Raw genomic sequence first — 23,222 nt, forward strand, 5'->3', positions numbered from 1 at the left:
ATACACATTTCAGAACACTCTCCATAAAAATATAAAAAGTCGCTATTATCTTATAAAACCTATTCAACTGGGGGTAAAATGACTATATATATATATATATGCGTGTGTGTGTGTGTGTGTGTAAAACGTTGCTCTCTCTCTCTCTCTCTCTCTCTCTCTCTCTCTCTATATATATATATATATATATATATATATATATATATATATATATATATATATATATATATATATATATATATATATATGTTGCATACATATGTACAATTTGCTTTTGGTAGGTGTGACCAATTCTATGTTTGAATGCCCATGTTGTGTCCAAATATCTGGCTGCAGTGGTTTCAGGTTTCAGGTGCGGGCATACATGCCGACTGTTTGGAATTGATCATTGCAAAAAAACAGTGAGCAAATGAGTGAGTGAGTTTATTTTACGTCGCATATCTGTCTTTCCCTAATTCCCTGAGAAGCAGTTCCCACTAACCTTTGAACTTCATGATGTTTGAGTGAACGCTTTAATCACAAGGCATCTCATTGGAGCCAAGGAGAAAGGATCGTATATATCAGAAGGCCCAAGTTCAAAACGATGGTGCACTATCGGGACACACTTACGTAAAGATCACTTACTTACAACAGAAACCTTACATAAAATGATAATCTTCTTTTATACAAGGACCGGAGGGGTTACCTAAATCGAATCCTCACATGGGTAGTCCGCGTGAAACACATTTCTGGTGTTCTCCCGTCGTGATATTGCTGGAATCTTCCTTAAAAACGGCATAAAGCTAAACTCAATCAACCCTTAATACCAAGAAAGACAGTAAAGAGGGATTTGAATATGACGTTTTTATTTACAAACAATGCAGTGACAGTTCTCCATGACTAACATCAGTCGTTAACCACGTGCAGATCGTCACATCACATCATGTTTGACGTCACAACTCCGACAAGACACAACAATCTCAGTTGTGGATTATCATAAGCACATTCATAATCTAGTCCCATGATGGTCTTTCTGGTCGGATTCAAAACCTCCAGTCGGTGTTCAGGTTTCAGGGCCTCCTTTCGCAAAACACTAAGGTGATCGTAAGTCCCTAAGGTAACCTCAGTGTGATGTTAAAGAATGGGAGTTAAGGTTAACCTTAGTAAAGGTTGCTTCGTGAAAGGAGACCTATTTACAGCATGGCGGCTTCTAGTGACGTCGATTCTCATCTAATGGCTCTGGTCTACAGTAACATACTCAGAGGCCTACACATGTTTACAATCTTGACACTGTTTTCTTCTGGTATGTACGTGTATCAGAGCTCAAGTGCACGGTGAACTGATAGGCTCATCTTCCTCGTGTTCATATGTACATGCCAGGGCACATCTGCCCTTTCATTTTTACAGCGGCGCAGATACAGGTATTTTTCTTTTCAGAAAGAAAAAGTTGTGTGTGACCCTTGTCCTTCAACCTCTTGACTTCAACTACAATACTTGTCCGAACGATCATCTGTCGTGTCGACGCTACACTTGCCTCCGTCTTGCCCCGTTGGGCGGGGAAGGTACAGACTGAACGCTGAGGGGAGGAAGCTCCCTCGACTCTGCTGGATGGCTGTGCGGAGTTGTGCGAACGCCGTGTTTGTGGAAGTTGAGGGGATTGGCCAAGTAACCGAGGGCACCATGAGTGGCTGGGATGGTTTTGGTGGGAAAAGGGCTGATGTCTGCGCTGCCTCTCTGTCGCGACGTTCGCGTGCACGTCGGTTCTGGAACCAGATCTTGACCTATAAGCAAAACAAGATCTTTTAAGAGCAAATTCACACACAACGCTTGTTACGTATTCAAAATAACCAAATGACCTGGTCACATTGATTGAGTAGTGTATTGGTGGACGTGTGTCCATTAGTCCACTAAAATCATATTTGAATAGATCTAAATAACACACTGAGACTTCGTCTAGCACATTACTTATATATGGAATTCTGTCAGGATATACGAGTAGGGAAACGCTCTGCAGAGTGGCAACCATTCACTGTGCCCGAAACCCACGATTCCAAATTCGCCCGAACCACGTCTCTAGGTTTGTTTGTTTTTTCAGAACGTTCCATACCCGTACTAGTGTAGTTCGTGAAATGGCAAATGGCACAGGTCTCTCATACAAGTGACGCAGAGAAGGCTTGAAATTAACCGTTAAACCAAACTTACAATTCAACAAAGGGGAGGTTTTAACTATCTCTTAAAAAGTACTTCATAATAACGAGCGTAAATGAGGCCCTAATTCCCATATAAGGTTGGATTCAAAAGAGGTAATAGCTCTCACAAGTAACTGACAGCTGGTGGGGGGTACAACATGTTAATGAGTTTGTGAGTTTAGTTTTATGCCGCACTCAGCTATTTCCAACTATATGGCGGCGGTCTGTAAATAATTGAGTCTGGACCAGAGAATCCACTATTAAGTAACAGAATACCTATAGCATTGTACTTATGAGTCAGGCAGACCACAGATAAAATTGTCTAATTTTAAAGTTTAGATATTATTCAGCATTAGTGGCATCATATTAACGTCTGAAATATTAATTAATTCCATATTCACGATATTATTTACCAACGAAGACACCCACGGGCTATTTTAAACTTTTTAATCTAAACAAGATAAAAACCAATAACATAACCCACAGTGTTATATTCCTGGCATTATAACCCTTTAAAGAACAAACGTATATGTGCCTATAACCAACCATAATTATCTCTCTATATCGTTCCAGAATACCTCATTTCAGAACACAATTTCCTTTACCATGATATAATGCCAATGAAATATGTTAGGTAATACGATATCTTATATTAGATCTCAAGATTTCATTAAATTGTCAAAATATGTAACCTGACAACGGAGCTGATATCAGAAAGTTTCACTATAATAGACTTAGCTTTATAACAAGTATGAAATTTGCCCACGGCAATCACGTATGAAGGATATACGTCAATACGAATATCTATGCCTGCATATGAACAATTTCAGATATTACTTAAATATGAGTAATGACTGTTTCGTTATTGATATCTATCGAGCGTATTCGATGTTCACGTTGCTTGTCGCGTCTAACTGTAATATGTGTCATTTCATATAGTCTTGGACCAATCATAAATGTAAACCCTAAACAACACATGGCATCAAATACGATCTGTCCATATCTAAACAATAATGTTTTAGTACTCAATAATCACTCGTAAAGAACATTTAATTATTTTTTTTAAAATTAGATGAATATTTTTTACGAGATTGCCTGGTGGAATATAGGAATACTTTGCTGTCCTGTTACAATCTGAAACATGAAGTAAATTGGCAGATTGGTACGTAGTGAGTCTAACATTTCATGTATTTGAAAAACGTCGCTCCTGTTTCATTGAGAATACTATCAAAACAGAATGTAGTCTGATAAGAAAACTGATATAAGACATTTAAACTCGAATACATATAGGTATTTTTATAACTGATTTTGAAGAAACGGTAGCATTTAATCAAGTAGTTTTAGAACTGTATTTCTAGTACTTTGTGTTTAAACAATTTGTAGTCTAGTATGTCTAGTATTTCAGATTTAAAGTATTTGCAATCTTGCAAGTCAAGTATTTGAGGTTTAAAGTATTTGCAATCTTGTAAGTCAAGTATTTGAGGTTTAAAGTATTTGCAATCTTGTAAGTCAAGTATTTGAGGTTTAAAGTATTTGCAATCTTGTAAGTCAAGTATTTGAGGTTTAAAGTATTTGCAATCTTGTAAGTCAAGTATTTGAGGTTTAAAGTATTTGCAATCTTGTAAGTCAAGTATTTGAGGTTTAAAGTATTTGCAATCTTGTAAGTCAAGTATTTGAGGTTTAAAGTATTTGCAATCTTGTAAGTCAAGTATTTGAGGTTTAAAGTATTTGCAATCTTGTAAGTCAAGTATTTGAGGTTTAAAGTATTTGCAATCTTGTAAGTCAAGTATTTGAGGTTTAAAGTATTTGCAATCTTGTAAGTCAAGTATTTGAGGTTTAAAGTATTTGCAATCTTGCAAGTCAAGTATTTGAGGTTTAAAGTATTTGCAATCTTGCAAGTCAAGTATTTGAGGTTTAAAGTATTTGCAATCTTGCAAGTCAAGTATTTGAGGTTTAAAGTATTTGCAATCTTGCAAGTCAAGTATTTGAGGTTTAAAGTATTTGCAATCTTGCAAGTCAAGTATTTGAGGTTTAAAGTATTTGTAGTCTACTATTTGTAGTATTTTAAGTTCAAGGCATTTGTAGTCTAGTATGTCAAGTACTGTCGGGTTTAAAATATTTGTAATCTAGCAGATATATAGTACTTCAGGTTTAAAGTATTTGCGGTATGTCTGGTAGTTCGGGTGTTGACATGACGTGATGTTCTCCTAATCGTGTAATCTGTCTTGTTAGTGTCCGGATTTGTTACGGATGTGGACAAGGTGTTGACGCTTTTGTGTAATGAATATCACTGAGAGCTATTTCAAACATCTCAGTAACGTTGAGCATACGTTGTCCTCAGCAAGCACACTGATGCATTACCTGTTTCTGAACAGTATATGACTGACTCCGCATGGCAAAGGATAAAAACACAATGGTTCTACACCTGCGACTCGTGAAACAATGGTGTAAGCGGCGTCGATATCAACTGTGCGCAAAATTAGTTTCCTAAACAAATCTGTCCAAATGACAGGTGTAGTAGAAGCTGGTGTTTAAATGTTACACTGGCTTCAAAAGCCAGGATTTGTTTTGAGGCGATTCTACCTGAGATTAGAAAGTCGTTAATGGCTCGACTGGTTCAGCCTTTAATATGCACGGCACAGATGGGACCGTAGCAACAACGCACGCGAGTTGCTGGACAGGTAAGGTTACCCGCGCGATTCGCCCGGAGATAATGACGAGATGCGAAAGTATCGGTCTGCTACAAGACAATATTAGATACTTGATTCTTGCCGAACAGAGCTAATTACGATTTGCCCTCACTGCGGGTTCCGACCAAAGAAACTGTTCTCATTGTGGGGTGGGGGTGAGAAAAACAAAGGATGAACTGAGCCGTGGGTGGGGGCGGTTATAGAAGGGAGCCATAGGGTGGGGATGGTTGTTGAAGTGAGCTGAGGGGTGGGGACAGTCGGAGGTTGAGTCCCTAACTAAAGTCAAACACCGACACAAAGCATGAAACAATGGGAATCTTCCAAGGGTAGCAGGTATGGTGGTGCGGGTTAGAAACATGTTATTAGATCAAGTAAAAGATGTCTACCCTCTATTCCAAAGGCCTTTGAATACTGCTAAGCTAACCTAAGAATTCACAGTGCGTCTGTCCATATGTACGAATAGACAAAAGTATGGCAGGGTATACAAACTATTTACAAACGTTATCAAAACGTTATCAAACAAGTACAAGGTCAATAACGCAACTATTATACCTATATGTACACAGTAAACGCTTCACTGTGGAATATTGGTGGACATAGGGACAACGGACAACTGTAAAGTTGTAGTCTTCCATCTTGTAATACATTCTTGTGTGTCAGGTTTTCGTCACTTTGAAAGTCTATATTAACACACCCCAGAATAAAACCTTAAGACGATACCATTGGTTTACTTTTCAGGAAATGTTTGGACATAAATTGCGATTGCTGAATTGTAACCGATCATAGTAATACCTAAAGATTAGTTGACCTCCTGACCTTTGTCCCCCAGCTCACGCCTTAACGACCGAAACTCCTAAACGTGTCCTTAAAGAAACATATCAGACAAATTAAGAAGCACAATTTTTGCCCATGGGAAAGTGTAATCATGTCTCGTCTAAATGTCTCATCCGCGCATTTACAAAACTACAACAATAAATGAATCATCAAACCCACAACAAATTTAAAGCCACGTCGGCTATATTTCAGCCATGTGACTTTCTCGCGTCAATGCGATGTATGCACGCTCCTAATAAGGGTATATTAAATCGTGGTGATTTTATAGTATATAAATAAACCTATTAAATCGTGACCGTACACATACACCAGAACCTCAATGGTTTCAACAACTAAGAATGCAAAGCACACATGGGGTGTTTCTCGGGCACATTGTATTAGAGTGGTGTCGAAGGTAGGCATATTTGGAATTTGTCATGTCCAAAGAAAAGCAGGACAACTTTTAAGTTTTTGATAACTTTCCGTTTCATCAGATGTGTGACCTGATCTGGGTTAGATGTACACATCAAGTCGTCCATGTTTGATTGTTAACCTAGTGAAGGCGTGTGTGCGTCAGAGCGCAGGCGAAGAATTTCCTTGTGTCAAACATATCGGGATATTGGTAAAATCCTATCCTATGTATTTCCTATTTATTTCATGTAAATATACATAAAACACTGCATACTGAAAAAAACCTTCTTGAAAAAATATGTTAAGTATTGTGATTTGATGACATATCATAGGGAAGCGGTCGCACGTGTGTTGATGAAACAGTAGCACAAGTCAGCTCTGTCATCAATCAGAACGATTATATTTGTCAGCACCGACCACCAACCAGTCATTACACGCCGATAAATGTCAACTATCCACCCGGGGCATGTCTCTTTAGTTTCCACAACCAGAAGACGACAAGCTGGCTTGACCGATACGCCCACTGGACAGCAAGGTATACTTTTCTGACCACGCCCCCCTCAGCGTGGACGCCGCCCGGTTAAACTCCCAACAGCGTCTTTCCCAAGTGCTCTAAACACTGACGCATGTCCAGGATGTCGCATGCTATCAACGATAAGCCCTTGGAATAAATTCATGTGTTTATATCGCGACATTGACTCTTTAAGAAACAGATGTTCTCCTGACACATGGGGGTTTTGTAAAATTAATTTAAGGTGAAAATATATTACATACAGTTAACGTGTCAAGTAAAATTCTTGTTTGATTATATTTGTTCTTGAGGAAAACAGCCTGCTTCCTGTCAACAAAGCATTTCAACAACCAACAGAAACATGTACTTGGGCTTTGGGGTTTTTCTCACGTTTGCCGTGTTTCGGTTACCGTTTTTACCTAAAAACGTTCTGACAAAGTTTGTAATTGTTTGGTCAAATCCAATTTTCAAGTACATGTTCTCTTTGCCAGAAGGTGATTTTGTTTGATAAGATTTTTTGGAGTCCGTCGCATATGTTCACAATTTATTAAGGATTCTTCCCGTCAACGTAAAGCAGACTAGCTGCCCATGTTGACGACTTCCTTCGCCCAACGTTGACAAACCCTTAGGCGAAATGTCTTATAACAGAGTTATATATAACCTTTCAGCGATTCACATAGTAGACAATTAGTTCGTGACTAATGTTTATCAAGAGTAAGTTTAACAAGTCAAGTTAATATAGCACAGACTAACTCCGTCGAGTTAATTCGCCATATTGCTTTGATTTCTTTTCTTCTAATCTTTCATAGCAGCGATATGCCTTGATAGTAGTTGGATCAGGTTTCCTTTAATCAGTGCACTAAATGAATTCTCAAATCATGTATATTGTCATATTACTGTGCTCTTAAGCTGACAGTAACGACGACAAGAAACACAAACAATAGCAGACAAGCGGAGAAGCAATATTGTCAACTAGATGAAACATTAATATCGAAGTGAAAAACAGTTACGTTTGACAGCTCATCAATTTGTCGAAAATTTATTATTTTCGAAATGTCAGCTCTTTATTCCAAGATACCCCGGAGGTAAAAATATTATTATATGTATAAACTAATCTGTGGCATCATAACAGACGGCTTCGTGATAGTCATAGAGAGCCCAGAAATAATACAAATTATATGTCGTTAAAAAGTTCCAAACTTTCTCATAAAGCTGTATACATGGCATTTAATCCATGCATGTACACTTAATTTGAAAATAGACGAGATTTCTATGAATATATATATACATATACATATACATATATATATATATGTGTGTGTGTGTGTGTGTGTGTATATATATATATATATATATATATATATATATATATATATATATATATATATATTAGAGAGAGAGAGAGAGAGAGAGAGAGAGACGCACCGTTTATGGAAAGTTACAATAGGGGGTATTTAAAACTTGCAAAAGAGTACATTTGTGTAAGTGTATAACTTAGTTATATTAGATACAGATAACTGAAACATCCATATGTCTTAAGGGAATGAGGTGAGCTGCGTCAGAGAGGAGTTGTACATTGTAGAAGCATGCATGAAGTAGCATAAAGTTACCTCCCATCCCTCACCCTGCTTACTCCAGACCACCCCACCTTAAGACACGGCGGAGGTCGAATGTACTTTCAATGTACGATTGTCGAAATTGGGAGATATATGGGATTGAATCAATGTTGACACAATAATAATGATTGTTTTGAGAATGCATCACCACATGGATTTCATTTAAAGCAAAGCTGTTCGTTCAGTTATCCCCCTTGTTAGGTGACAAGAGTATGACATGAAAATTTCAGGTTTACACTTTTCAGTCAGTAGTGTATGATTTGACTCTGCAAACCCTGACCACGCACGGATGCAAGAAAATTATCAGAAAAAATTGTCTACAGTGACTTATCGACCTGCCTGATGAACGTCAAGATTCATAATGACATGTGGTGCACGTGTAGGAGGCTCCCACGTTGTGCACGTGCTTCCCATGCATTGTGTTTGCGTGTGGTGATAACGTGAAATGATGCTGCATACACAAGATGAATGTCATTGTAACGTTCCTCAATTGGTTTCCTTTCTACCAGACTTCAAAGTTCAGGTTCCCCTACTTTTAAAGAGCATACAACTGAACTTATGCTCACTATTATTCGTTATACAGTATGACGAATAATACTGAACCTACGTTTACTTAGACTGGAGAGTTTCTGACTCGTGTTCACTGTATGAAATGGTTTGGCAAAAATTGATTCTCACCCTGTTGTCTGATAGGTTGAGCGCTGTCGATAGTTCGGCAACATCCATGCTACTGAGGTAGTGAGTTCGGCGAAACTTCTCCTCTAAAACCGCCACCTGGTGTTGAGTGAAGGGAACACGTGGGTTGCGGCCTAGCTTCCTCCTTTTCACGCCGTCTTTCTTCTTCAGCCCTACAATTGGAATGATATTAAACTGTATTCATGTTCGCGGGAAATGCGGGAAAATTAGAATTTCAGAAGAAGTTTTATTGTTCCCAAGGGTACATCATTGAGACACCAGTTCATATTTTATAGTTTGGTAGATAGAGTTTCAGAAGAAACTCAGAAGTTCAGATTAGTTTCTCTGTGCCATCGAGTGGAATACTTAGTGAGTCTTGTTTTACGCCGCATTTACCAAATTCAAGCAATATTTAGACTGGGAATAGCAAACATAGGCTTCGTACATTTTACCCACGTGGGCAGTCGAACTGTCTCAGTACAAATGCTTTGACCACAGTTTCCCCGATCGTCCATTTACAATTAAGAGAAATATTTTAAACAAGTCCTAATTGAAACACATTTCACAGGTATCTACACTTAAAAAATCCTGTAAACGTATAATGATTACACCAGGAGTTGGTGGAAGTCTCAATAATGGTCTGAAGACCTTATCATATGCCTCAGTTAGCTCTCTCATGGAACAAGACCTCTACTAACTAGCAATTACGTCCTCGACTAAAATATACCATAATGTAATGACACATCCTCTGTCACTTGTCCGAAGGATGAGTAGGAAGTGGATCTGTTTCTGTGAATATGACGTAGCTATTTTCCCCCAGTGCAGATCATGACGTCATCAGTGGCATTGTGAGAAAGGGAAAATTGAAAATAAGGAATTGCATCGGACACCGGATTTTAAACTGGCCGCAACATGCACTGAAACCTGAAGATTTGGTGATGTTTTGTTTTGCCGTTATAACCCTGACCAAACCTTTCTTTCTTTGGTTCAGAACTTTGATCCCATCCCTCTTGTCACACACGACGTGGTTAGCGTAGTGTATTACTAGAGATCTAAATATGAAACAGATCTGTATACAGTCTGCATAGGGAGACCGTGGGTTGCTGGAATGTCCGATCACAATTTCAGATGTCAATGGGGAAGTCCAGCACAACTAATGGGTTTTTCTCATCGAGCTTCTTTGATGACAGAGATTGATACACATGTTATGCTCAACAATATTGGTGTCAAATACCACATGGCACAACCAGCGATGTTATTCTTACAGTTGATATATCGGTGCAAGAAGTTGCAGGGAGAACTCGAGGACAACTACATTGTGGGTACTAAGGAACACGGGATAGCTTCGGGACAACTACATTGTGGGTACTAAGGGACACGGGATAGCTTCGGAACAACTACATTGTGGGTACTAAAGAACACGGGATAGCTCCGGGACAACTACATTGTGGGTACTAGGGGGCACGGGATAGCTCCGGGACAACTACATTGTGGGTACTAGAGGACACGGGATAGCTTCGGGACAACTACATTGTGGGTACTAGGGGGCACGGGATAGCTCCGGGGACAACTACATTGTGGGTACTAGGGAACACGGGATAGCTTCGGGACAACTACATTGTGGGTACTAGGGGGCACGGGATAGCTTCGGGACAACTACATTGTGGGTACTAGAGGACGCGGGATAGCTCCGGGACAACTACATTGTGGGTACTAGGGAACACGGGATAGCTTCGGGACAACTACATTGTGGGTACTAGAGGACGCGGGATAGCTCCGGGACAACTACATTGTGGGTACTAGGGAACACGGGATAGCTTCGGGACAACTACATTGTGGGTACTAGGGGACACGGGATAGCTTCGGGACAACTACATTGTGGGTACTAGGGAACACGGGATAGCTCCGGGACAACTACATTGTGGGTACTAGGGAACACGGGATAGCTTCGGGACAACTACATTGTGGGTACTAGGGGACACGGGATAGCTCCGGGACAACTACATTGTGGGTATTAGGGAACACGGGATAGCTTCGGGACAACTACATTGTGGGTACTAGGGGACACGGGATAGCTCCGGGACAACTACATTGTGGGTACTAGAGGACGCGGGATAGTTTCGGGACAACTACATTGTGGGTACTAGAGGACGCGGGATAGCTCCGGGACAACTACATTGTGGGTACTAGGGAACACGGGATAGCTCCGGGACAACTACATTGTGGGTACTAGGGAACACGGGATAGCTCCGGGACAACTACATTGTGGGTACTAGGGAACACGGGATAGCTTCGGGACAACTACATTGTGGGTACTAGGGGACACGGGATAGCTCCGGGACAACTACATTGTGGGTACTAGGGAACACGGGATAGCTTCGGGACAACTACATTGTGGGTACTAGGGGGCACGGGATAGCTCCGGGACAACTACATTGTGGGTACTAGGGAACACGGGATAGCTTCGGGACAACTACATTGTGGGTACTAGGGTTCGCTGGATAACATGGAGACCACTACACTGTGGGTACTAGGGGACATGAGATAACATGTCGACCACTACATTGTGGGTACTAAGGGACACGTTATAACACTGGGCATCGTGAGGACCAAAACATTGTGCTGACTAGTGGACAAGGGATAGCGTGAGAACAACTACATTATGGGGACTAGTATAGGGGACAAGAGACAGAGTGAGAACCATCACAGTATATTGTTTCGGTAAATGTATGTGCTATAGTACACCCAGACTTGTTGTAACTCGACACTAGTGACGCATGACCTTACACTACACGGCTTTACTGTTGGAATGGAGAGAAAATGTCAAACTGGATATCCTCTATCGTGGTAATGACAGGTAGCATCATTTGTAAGTCTTATTAGTTCATTCATCATATACAGATTCCATTAACGGAGTATAAGATAGGAGGACAATTGACACTGAACGTCCGCTTGTCACATCTTTTCTCAGATATGTACATCACATTTCAGATAGGTAGTAGGCAAGTTGAGGCTAATATCAATCTAACTATTTTAACTGCTCAAACACCTTCTCACATCCAGCTGAGAATAAAATAATAAAAGTTAGACGTCATCACGATTCCGAGACAATTTTTACGAGACAGTTGCCACAATGTAATTGTCCTCATGCCATAACGTATCCCTTAGTCCCTATAATGTGGTGGTCTTCATGCTATCCCGTGTCCCCTAGTCCCCATAACGTGGTGGTCTTCATGATATCCCCTGTCCCCTAATCCCCATAATGTGGTGGTCTTCATGCTATCCCGTGTCCCCTAGTCCCCACAATATGGTGGTCCTCATGCTATCCCGTTTCCCCTAGTCCCCACAATGTGGTGGTCCTCATGCTATCCCGTTTCCCCTAGTCCCCACAATATGGTGGTCCTCATGCTATCCCGTTTCCCCTAGTCCCCACAATGTGGTGGTCCTCATGCTATCCCGTTTCCCCTAGTCCCCACAATGTGGTGGTCCTCATGCTATCCCGTGTCCCCGTGTCCCTATAATGTGGTGCTCCTCATGCTATCCCGTGTCCCCGCGTCCCTATAATATGGTGGTTTTCATGCTATCCCGTGTCCCCGTGTCCCTATAATGTGGTGGTCTTTATGCTGTCTCGTGTCCCCTAATCCCCATAATGTGGTGGTCTTCATGCTATCCCGTGTCCCCTAGTCCCTATAATATGGTGGTCCTCATGCTATCCCGTTTCCCCTAGTCCCCACAATGTGGTGGTCCTCATGCTATCCCGTGTCCCCGTGTCCCTATAATGTGGTGGTCTTCATGCTATCCCGTGTCCCCTAATCCCCATAATGTGGTGGTCTTCATGCTATCCCGTGTCCCCTAGTCCCTATAATATGGTGGTCCTCATGCTATCCCGTTTCCCCTAGTCCCCACAATGTGGTGGTCCTCATGCTATCCCGTGTACCCGTGTCCCTATAATGTGGTGGTCCTCATGCTATCCCGTGTCCCCGTGTCCCTATAATGTGGTGGTCCTCATGCTATCCCGTGTCCCCTAGTCCCTATAATATGGTGGTCCTCATGCTATCCCGTTTCCCCTAGTCCCCACAATGTGGTGGTCCTCATGCTATCCCGTGTCCCCTAGTCCCTATAATATGGTGGTCCTCATGCTTTCTCGTGTCCCCTAATCCCCATAATGTGGTGGTCTTCATGCTATCCCGTGTCCCCTAGTCCCTATAATATGGTGGTCCTCATGCTATCCCGTTTCCCCTAGTCCCCACAATGTGGTGGTCCTCATGCTATCCCGTGTCCCCGTGTCCCTATAATGTGGTGGTCCTCATGCTATCCCGTGTCCCCGTGTCCCTATAATGTGGTGGTCCTCATGCTATCCCGTGTCCCCTAGTCCCTATAATATGGTGGTCCTCATGCTATCCCGTTTCCCCTAGTCCCCACAATGTGGTGGTCCTCATGCTATCCCGTGTCCCCTAGCCCCTATAATATGGTGGTCTTCATGCTATCCCGTGTCCCCTAATCCCCATAATGTGGTGGTCCTCATGCTATCCCGTTTCCCCTAGTCCCCACAATGTGGTGGTCCTCATGCTATCCCGTGTCCCCGTGTCCCTATAATGTGGTGGTTTTCATGCTATCCCGTGTCCCCGTGTCCCTATAATGTGGTGGTCCTCATGCTTTCTCGTGTCCCCTAGTCCCCATAATGTGGTGGTTTTCATGCTATCCCGTGTCCCCTAGTCCCCATAATGTAGTGGTCTGCACGCTATCCCGTGTGCCCTAGCTTTCACAATGTAGTGGTCCTCACGTTATCCTTTGTCCACAACACCATGGTGTAACTGTCATGTATGACTGCGTCCTCGTTCTAAGACTCATGATCGCAGGTGTGTACTTTCTCTTGAACGTAAGTACACAAGTGATAAACATGAAAGTATGCGTCAAATAAATTAGCTAAATGTGACCTATGGAATTATAAATGTCATATCACACAGTACGGTGCACTAACATGGGATTGGTGTTAAACAGATGCATCTGATTTATTATATTCCTTTTAAAGTATTTAATTATGTACTTAAATAGATACTCTACAGTTCTATTAGTGCTATCAAGAATATCTCTAGACGTTGTCATTGATTGTTGCTCTTGTCATAATCATACACCCGCTTACCCATAGGTAGTGATTCGTTTCTGAGAGTGCAATACTCAGGCACGTATTTGGGGATTTTTCGAGCGATCATGCTTACATTGTGGTTAATGAGAAATATTCAGAGATACAACATAAATTGCACAAAACACTTTAAACAGTCCTGACACGTCAGCCTTAACTTTCCATCAGCTTACCCTATATGACCCACACTGGTCGTTTGAAAAGGTATAATCATATGTCGAAAAAAGTTTAGAAGATATTGCTAATTTCTTGTCTTTATGTCAACAATGGATGTGATTATACGATGTACGTCAGACTCATTTAACACTATTTTAACGTTAGTGTAAACATGATACACATGAACTAATTCAAAACCTAATGGCAAATTTGACACGGCGCATTACATTTATTGGCTGGAATCTTAATGTTTACAGTGAGTAAATATACCGACGTTCTTATAAAATAACATAAAAAACATTTACATTGTTCTGAAAAAAACAAATACGATAACTTTTTACAATGATTGTATGGATTAACGCACATGACAGCATTTTATGACTATTGCTCATTTGGAAATAGGTATTTCTGGAAGGTGACTCTGCTTCTTGTAGAAGAAATACCTCATAGCATAAAACGTTACAAGAAAAAAAAATGTCGACGTGAAGAATGAATTTTACTATCAGCCTTGGCAAATCAAATGTTTGATGCCCAGCCTTGGCAAATGAATTGTTTGATGCCCACCACCTTTAATCTGGATTCTAGTTTCAGTAATCGCTGAAATAATATCCAAGAATACACTAACGTAATTTAATTATAAGATTACTTACTTCTCCACGAGACTTCTTCGTGGACGTTTACTTTAATGTCATAGGTGGCGCTTTATTTCGCGTCAACATGACGATCCCACACTCGCCTGAGCTAACAGAGGCTAATACGATTCACAAGCATCGCTGAACAATATTAAGCTCCACTTGCCTGATAGCAATTTTATTCTGCCCCTTTAACTTTTCATTACTCCAAGCCATTGGTATGACATTCCATAACGTACCTTCGAGTTGTTGGAACCTACACCTGATCGCAAGGACGTTATGATGTAAGGGAGAATTGGAGATGTGCTTTTGAAATGTCGATGACTAGTCTGGTGTGATTGGTGAAAATGAAGCTTAAATGGCAATCGTTTAACCTACCGTTATGACAAACAGCCTCTGCTACTGTCATCCCTCGTTGAAATAAGTCGCCAATAAAATATAGTAGCAATAAACAACCCTGTCCCATTCTAATTAATCGTTTCCTATGGAAAATGACCAAATATAATCAAATCAGAAGCTAATGAAATCATTTTCAAAGAGAAAGCGAATTGAAATAGAAAACCTGATCTGATTAAGCTTCCTCGTTTTCCCCACAACTGGATGCACACATTCTAGTCTACGTGGAGACAGAGCGCTGTACTACGACCTACTATACCGCTATACTCTCAGGGAAAACGGCAGAAAAATCTAATTAATGGAGATATTTAGATGTCAATAAATCTATTTCAAACAGTAGTCAATTTCATTAAGGTAATGAACGACGTCGAACCAATGTTCCGTAGATAATTACATCTCTTCATAGATATTTGGTCTTTTTTACTTGTTTATTTTGAAATGTCTTTGCGAAATGAGAATTCCGGTAATATTAGATGTAGAAACAAAATTGAATTCAAGCGAGGACAGAAAACTTAACAAATGGGCCTTGTAAGAGAGTTCATGTCGTCGTTTCTTGTACCATATTGCTTTTATTATGCTTGTGATTATTGTAATGTATCAAGTTCTTTAAGAGAGCAAACAAAACTACATGGGGTCCTTAATGTATTGCTTTGCGATTCACAGATGTAATATAAGTTTAAAAAAATTTGTACTTGTATGATTTTTTCTTCAATCACATTAATGTTATTCAACGCGGCGTGAAGTTCATTTAGTGTAACTAAAAACGCTTTAAACATTAATCATAAAGTACAGATGGGTTCATTTCTAAATGTTACTCTATATAATGTGCCTACATTTGGTGTAGCATTTATTTGTATCACATTCCATGATTGATAATATTGAAACAAGTGTCTTCACTAAGGACATATACTCGATCCACCCGATGAGGGCAGGCGGCAAGTGGTCCCCTTGTCGCAGCCCAACACAGGAACTGGGGATCATTGCAAGATGGTATCAGCTGAGATCAGTCTCCAGGCCTATGCACGGGGTGTTTACAGGATCAGCGTTCTATCTTGTATCCTCTCATCACCTCTCTAAATTAATTGACGGAAACGCGCTACTATTTCATTAACAGGTCAAAGTAGCAGTTATCAACACGTGTGTATAGCTATGTATTAGTGAAGAGCTCATCACACGTCTTCACTGCAAACACCTGTCATTAAACCTAACACAGGCGCGGAATTAAAGAGAGTTTGATGTGAAATGTCGCCTACAGACTGGGTGGAGTCGACCCTAGTTAATGGGGAATGCACCAACGTGTGTGTATGAGGGTGGACTAAGGGGTTGGGGGTGGAGTGGGAGGCAAAAAATCTTACTCTTTGACACATCCGACGCTGTTAAATGGATATTTAATCATTGAGGTTTGGGGTTTTTTTACATTTACATGTCTTTGCAAATTTACGTCTTCTTGTTGAATCATTCAGTCACGAAAGCTATGCCATTGTAACCTTTGGAGTGAGTATCGCACTCAAAATATATCGATTCCAGCATCTGTCTGCCTGAATACTATCGCACCTTTCCAATAACCCTAACGTTGTGTGTGACATACGTTCTCGCAGATTATCTGACACGTCTAGAATTAAAAGTAAACACAATACTTTAATGATTTGAACACGAAGACATACAGGCCATTACCTCATATCTCTCTCAAGCAATGGGCACATTTTAATATATCTACATCAGTGGTTTAACATGGCTCCGATATCTGACTGAATGTAAACTCGTTGTTAACGTTTAGAAATGAAAACGTTGCACGTTTCAAACTGTTATATTTTATTGCTACAGCGTTCAGCAGCATTGGGTTGGCATCGAAGGGATACAGTCTCCAACACTAGGCTTGGCAAAATGAGAAAACATATTAGATTACAAACTAAAGCTCCTCTTTAAATGGCATGTGTGGTCTTCAGTTTGATAATCGCACAGAAAGTGTTCAAAATAGCTGCAAGACCTGCTGAAAGATATTCTGGTATCTGATTTCGTCTAAAGACTATACGCGCCAAATTGAATATAGAAGTGCATTGTGTAAGCTTTGTACAGTACAAGACCTTTTATTTGTATAGCCATGTGGGAACATGTTTTTGAAAGACCGTTTTCAATTACCCCTCAATCTTCAATTTCAAACGGTTCCCTTCCGTGAACGGGCATCAATATTTAAACGAGTATTCTGTAAAGGCGGGCATCCACAAATGAAGTCTGAACACTTCTTGATCGGCTCGACTTGACAGCGTATACATGGGGAAGTCACATTCGCGTGTAAGGGTTTCCTGTGTCCTGAACTGATTATGTGTATTGCCATCCCGACAGTGCCACGATTATCTGAACGATGTCTGCTGCTTTTTGTATTTTGATCTGTGAAAAAAACAATAATATACCTAACCTTCTTGAGGAAATGACTTGATTCCACTTAATACCGTTTTCGCCATGCCTGTGGTTCTGATTCCATCCATGGTAGAACCGCCATATGCAGAGGGTGTAAGGGGATATCTTTAAGTAAATCCACTGAAATTTATTATCCCTTTGGACACGTATAGGATTGGCAATGTTCAGGGAAAACGTGGTAAATATCCAGACGACGCTTGTTAAATCTAAGGATAGCAATGCTTAAATACCAAGTTGTTCGTCAATACAAAATACCAAGTTATTCGTCTCCCCATTGTCATTGGAGCCTTGGGTTTGGCACATTCCACCTCTGAAATGGAAGACTGTCAGAACTGGCTGCCAGGAATACAGCGCAGAGTAATGCCAAGTAATACCGAACAGTAGAATCATGTAGGTGGTCAAATTCTCCAAACTGCTTCGATTTGGCAGCGCTGCTTCGGAGAAGTACCATTCGCTGTTGGACTACGTGTATTCGATATATAACGATGAACCAAACAAGGTACTGGGTCAGAATCACCCCAAACCCTCTTGCAGTTATCTTTATTTAAATTATAATTAAATGTGTGTTACGAGAAGAAGAGGAGGAAGAATGGCCGCTCATACTCAAATGTTATTTATTTGATAACGTAAGACTAACAATGGATATGCTGCGCTAACACATTAAACCGATATCAAATGAACGTCGAAACATGATTAACGAACGCATTTGAATCTGTGTAAAATGAAAACCAACTGATAGAGATGAAACCAACTTGAAACATAAACTTGAAACATTTTTAAACTAAACCTTTCAAGAACTGTATACCAAAAGCTTTCAATCATTTTGTCGCTTCGCAAGACATAGGTATTGCATATGTATCTTTGGTTCAAGACAGGTTAATATTGCTCTCGCATGACCATGGAATTAGTTTTGGCAACAAACGCACAATCATGAGCGTAACATAACGATCCCGGGTATTATTGAAAACTTAATCGCTTAATTTGTCATGCAAGAAAGGCAAAACAAAGTAGAGACACATTAAAGGCAAGGAAATTTTTTCATGTTAGCAGAGGTTGCAAACCTATATTTATATAGCATTGATTGCTTGCCCAACCCTTTTTTCAGCCATAATCATGTGTAAGTTGCATTTTTGATAATGTTAGCTGCGCCCTTGCAAGGGGTCCCACGACTTTGTGTGCAAAATAATGAAATGAAATATTCTGGAAAGTATCAGTTTTGTACATTTTAACAGAAGACGAAAAATCACTGGCGTTCGTTGAGAAATGTCTGATAAGAAAAAAATGGCTTAATACTAAAGATTTTTTTTCATATCTGTTTGAGATCATATATTCTGAAAAATACATAATAAGACCCAGCATATTGTGTCTCGAATTAAAAGTCAAGATGACGTGCAAATGATTAAATGTAAACACGTTCTTTATCTCAGTCGTATATGAAAGACCTAGTGTTAATATTTCCGAACATGTCTCTCGGCTTGAAGGATTTAGGAAACTGTACCATGAATCTTCCCGAATTATCTGTTTAATCTAATGACAAATTACATATAGATTAATATGGACACTGCACGCAAATGATAAATTCATTTTGATAAATGTTAAGAATTTTATTTGACTGATGAAACACATATATTTCAAATACACTATAATGAAGAATTAATCTGTCTAATAGGTATAATAATAATAAAACCTACAAAACCTAGTTTTCTTAATTTCCATTTAATCTTTGAAGCCAATATTTACAATGGACAACTGTATGAAATGAACAAAGCACTATAATCAGAGCTTGCCTCTAGCGATAATGAAATACTTTCTCATTATCTGTTGTTTCTACTCGTAAAACTGTTTTTCTGAGTGTCTAATCGTCGAAGACGATATACTTTCATTAACTCGTGATTGTACCAGTCACAATCTAAACTACCATTTTTGTACAACAATCAAATCCAAATGGATGATCCTAAAATGAAACAGATTACTAAAAACCGATCATAATAGCTTAAATGTTCATATTTTGATATAAATCTCATTAACCAACGCAAATTAAGCATCTGTAAAATATGAGAACCATTTAATGGATTGCGTGACACAGAAAACATTCTATGTGTTTTTCGAAGCAGAGAACTACAACGGAATAATTTTGTAGATCTTTCCACGGGTATAGTTATATATTCGTGTCGATATAAAGCACCGTTAGTTAAAAATTAGCGATAGAACAAGAGGTTAAAGTAGACATATCGAAACATCTAATTCAATCCCAATATTACGTAAGACAGATATAAATTCAACTAACATTCTAACAAAACAAAAACAAAAAATAAAAAAAATAGTTCAATTAATGACAAGAGAAACTTGAATATGTTAAGTTCAATTTTTAAACCGGATTACTTTCTCTGCTACAAATGTTTTTTTCTGCGTGAATGAAATGCTCAACTTGTACTTAGAAATGGAAGAAACTGAATGTATTAATCATCCCAGTCCCCACCGTTCACCCCTCCCGCATCCGCCATTGAGAGCATCTGCTGACTTTGGCGACATCTAAACACCTAACAGGTAATTAGAATCAAACCTATTATGTATGTGATTAATTTATATATGTAATAACAGAGAACGGACGTGTGTCTTCGCACGGGTTCCTGTAAAGCCATTGATTTCTTCAACGAGGACATTGTGTGAGTGTCTAATGGTTGTCAGTATATCACAAATTCCTGTGAGAATAGAGGATTATGTAAGCTACCCAGTGCTGAGTGCGTGGCCATATTTAATTAAACTATGACACTGTATTGTGATTATTCAATCTACATCTATGTAATCAGTTTTCGTTGTGTCACATGATGTTTTAATCTGTATCCGGGGAAAGCTGTTTGAATTCATTACAGTAAATGACATGTTCAAATTCCAGTCTTCAAATGTTTGACTTATTGTTTTGCATCAGTTATACATTTAGCGATTTTGTTATCTTTGAACTGCGATTGGCAATAATGTATTCCAAATGCCACATAAAAACGTTCGCCGAATTTGTCACTATGAAGCATATTTTATACGGACATGGATGGACAAAATCATTTAACAGCCGCTAGTAAGAATGTGAATTTTATTTAAAAGTCATAAGCTGTCATTAATGTAGGAATGTTTACTTGAATATGAAATACATCAGGAAAAATCCTTTCCACAATAATAAATTTAAAAATTAAGAAAAAGAAATAAATGAAATCCCTTCTTTAAGTTGAGTACTGCCATATAAAAAGCATTTATTATTAAGGTTGGATATTATTGCCTTTTTCGATAAAAACCTGCTGTCATCACTGACTTTCCATGATCCATTTATATATAAAGCCACTGTTTTGCCTCATGGATCAATCAGAATCTGCAGGTTGTTTACTACTCTCGAGCGTTGATGTGTAATCTTATATTAAATCACTATCAAACTGCGACGAAACAGGCTTTTTGCGTAAAGCTTATCGTGAGAAGGAATCCTGTCCCAAGCAATGGTGATTAAATATGAATAAAATGTCAATGCGCAAGATGTCAACCCAGAGCGACACACCAACACATGGTAACACAGAGCAGAGAAACTGTCTAGGAACATGTTCCACCTCTTTTGATCATTGGTTGCTGTTTACAGATTTCAGTTTTTGCCCGTTATACCCATTTCATGACTTTCGTCGTAATCGCACAGAGAACTGACTGACTGGCTTCTATGGAATATTATACTCCACTCATTTGACACGAATCAAACCATATTGGTTCAGGGCAGTGTGATATTCCTACATCTGTGACAAGAAATGTGAGGGCTTAAGGATAATAACTTTAAGCACATGCTTGTAAATCACTGAGAAATGGTTAATAGTCTTACTTGGCAATTTTGGTGGCTTGTAGCGGGTACACTGAAGCCAGGGGAATCTTGGACACTCTTCATCCAGTACTGCTTGATTGTCGTCTGCTTCGTCTTCGTCTTCACACACAGGTTGTTGTGGAACATCACTACTGCCACTGTCCCCCTTGTCGGACGCCGATCTCAGGCCAAGGATATTGTCTATGGAGAACTTTATGCTGGCGGAGGATGTGTTTCCCACAGGGATGGCTTCCTCCTCAACTTCTTGCTTCACCTCCATGCTGCTGGCTTCTGATGGGGATGATGATGTTGTCAATGTCGTTGGTGCCGTTGATGTAGATGGTGCTGACGAAGAGGGAAATGTTGGCTGTCTTCCGTATGAGAACTGGGGGACGTTGAGCGGCGTTGGGAAGAAAAGATGCGAGTTGTCTGGGTGCTGGTAGTTGTAAGTGTTTGCCAGGAATGATGACAACATGGTCACTGCTTGCTTCTCCTTCCACAATGATGGCTGTTGACAAGTTCTGTCTGATACAAACCTTTTCGGTCCTCCGTGCAGATTTTCAGATTCAAAAGTCAAATACTTCACTTGTAATTACTTTAATGAACAGACAGGTCACTAGTCAATTACCAAATGCTAGCTGCCAATAGCACTGAAATCGTTATAAGCGCGTATTAGATAGGTGTTAATATCAACGATTCTCATTGGTTCATTAGTCTCAGAGCGTGCGTCTGCGCAGTCGCATTGGTATAATAAGTTAAGTTGACAGGTAGCTGCCCCATCTCACTCTAGTCTTTCCGTCTATCTCTTCAAAGGGGCGGAGCTAAGACGGAACAACACGGAACTGCCTGTCTTAGATGTTTACATGCGGTTTCCGCTAACATATGGTGTATCTCTATTGTACTATTATCGCGATAATTTTCACGATGTTTCTTCTGTGTGGAGATGGAGATTTTGCCCTGAGTCTGGACCGCGAGCGTGTAATTACTAGGTCAGTAACGGGGTAATCCATTTCCGAGGGAACCCGAGCCCGGGGGAGGGGCCAGCATATGCCGCCAGCAGCAATATGTCCATGGGCCGAAGACATAACCGCTACCTGCAACAAATCTCACTCTAATGAAAACAATAAATCAGGGAACTGATCTCGCCGATATTTGGCAAAATGAAACAATTTTATGATTATTGAAAACAGAGACGTGTGCGCGGTATGAATTACTACGGATTACAGACTATGTTTTTAATACGTTTAAGTGGACAAAACAGGTAGGACCATATTAAAAATCTGTTTCAGAAAATACCGTACTCTCCTTTCATTTTTGCTTTCAGTAAATGAGAAAAACATCATATTTGATAGTTTGTTCAATTTTTCTATATGTTCATAAATGCGTTTTTAGTTTTCTACACACTCCTTTAATTTTTTACTTTCTTAATATGATTTTAAAGAATACAATTCAGCTCTCATGTCTGCAAAAACAACAACGTGTTTGTCTGAGTCAAATATAACTTTAAAAGCAATTAATGAGAAAGTGTTTTTCAAACTGAAATAAATGCACAGAGGGTCCCGCTGCCATGTGTTCTCAACATCATGAATGATAGGTATACCTTTTTGACATCACCGACGTTAGGAATGACATGTGACGTTAAGTTTCAAATGGATATCCCGTGTCTGGGATTTTCTGGATCGGTTTAGGTTTGTTTGATGTGACTCATAAATGTCCATGTTTCTTCCTTTTTTTCAATTAACGACACAAAAACAGGTAACAAACGAA

The 23,222-nt window shown here is 39.8% G+C and overlaps 1 protein-coding gene across 1 annotated transcript; it reads right to left on the reverse strand.

Moving 5' to 3' along the window:
- Positions 1–825: 825 nt before the first annotated feature.
- Positions 826–22,545, reverse strand: LOC137294127 (homeobox protein MSX-1-like). The gene is made up of 3 exons (XM_067825099.1): positions 21,477–22,545; positions 8,885–9,054; positions 826–1,757 (listed from the first exon to the last, which is right to left on the reverse strand). Exons 1-3 carry the CDS (start codon positions 21,928–21,930, stop codon positions 1,458–1,460), a joined length of 924 nt encoding a protein of 307 aa, XP_067681200.1. The 5' UTR covers positions 21,931–22,545; the 3' UTR covers positions 826–1,457.
- Between the last annotated feature and the right edge of the window lie 677 nt (positions 22,546–23,222).

The sequence above is a fragment of the Haliotis asinina genome, chromosome 8 (genome assembly GCF_037392515.1).
Source record: "Haliotis asinina isolate JCU_RB_2024 chromosome 8, JCU_Hal_asi_v2, whole genome shotgun sequence".
NCBI classification, from domain to species: domain Eukaryota; kingdom Metazoa; phylum Mollusca; class Gastropoda; order Lepetellida; family Haliotidae; genus Haliotis; species Haliotis asinina.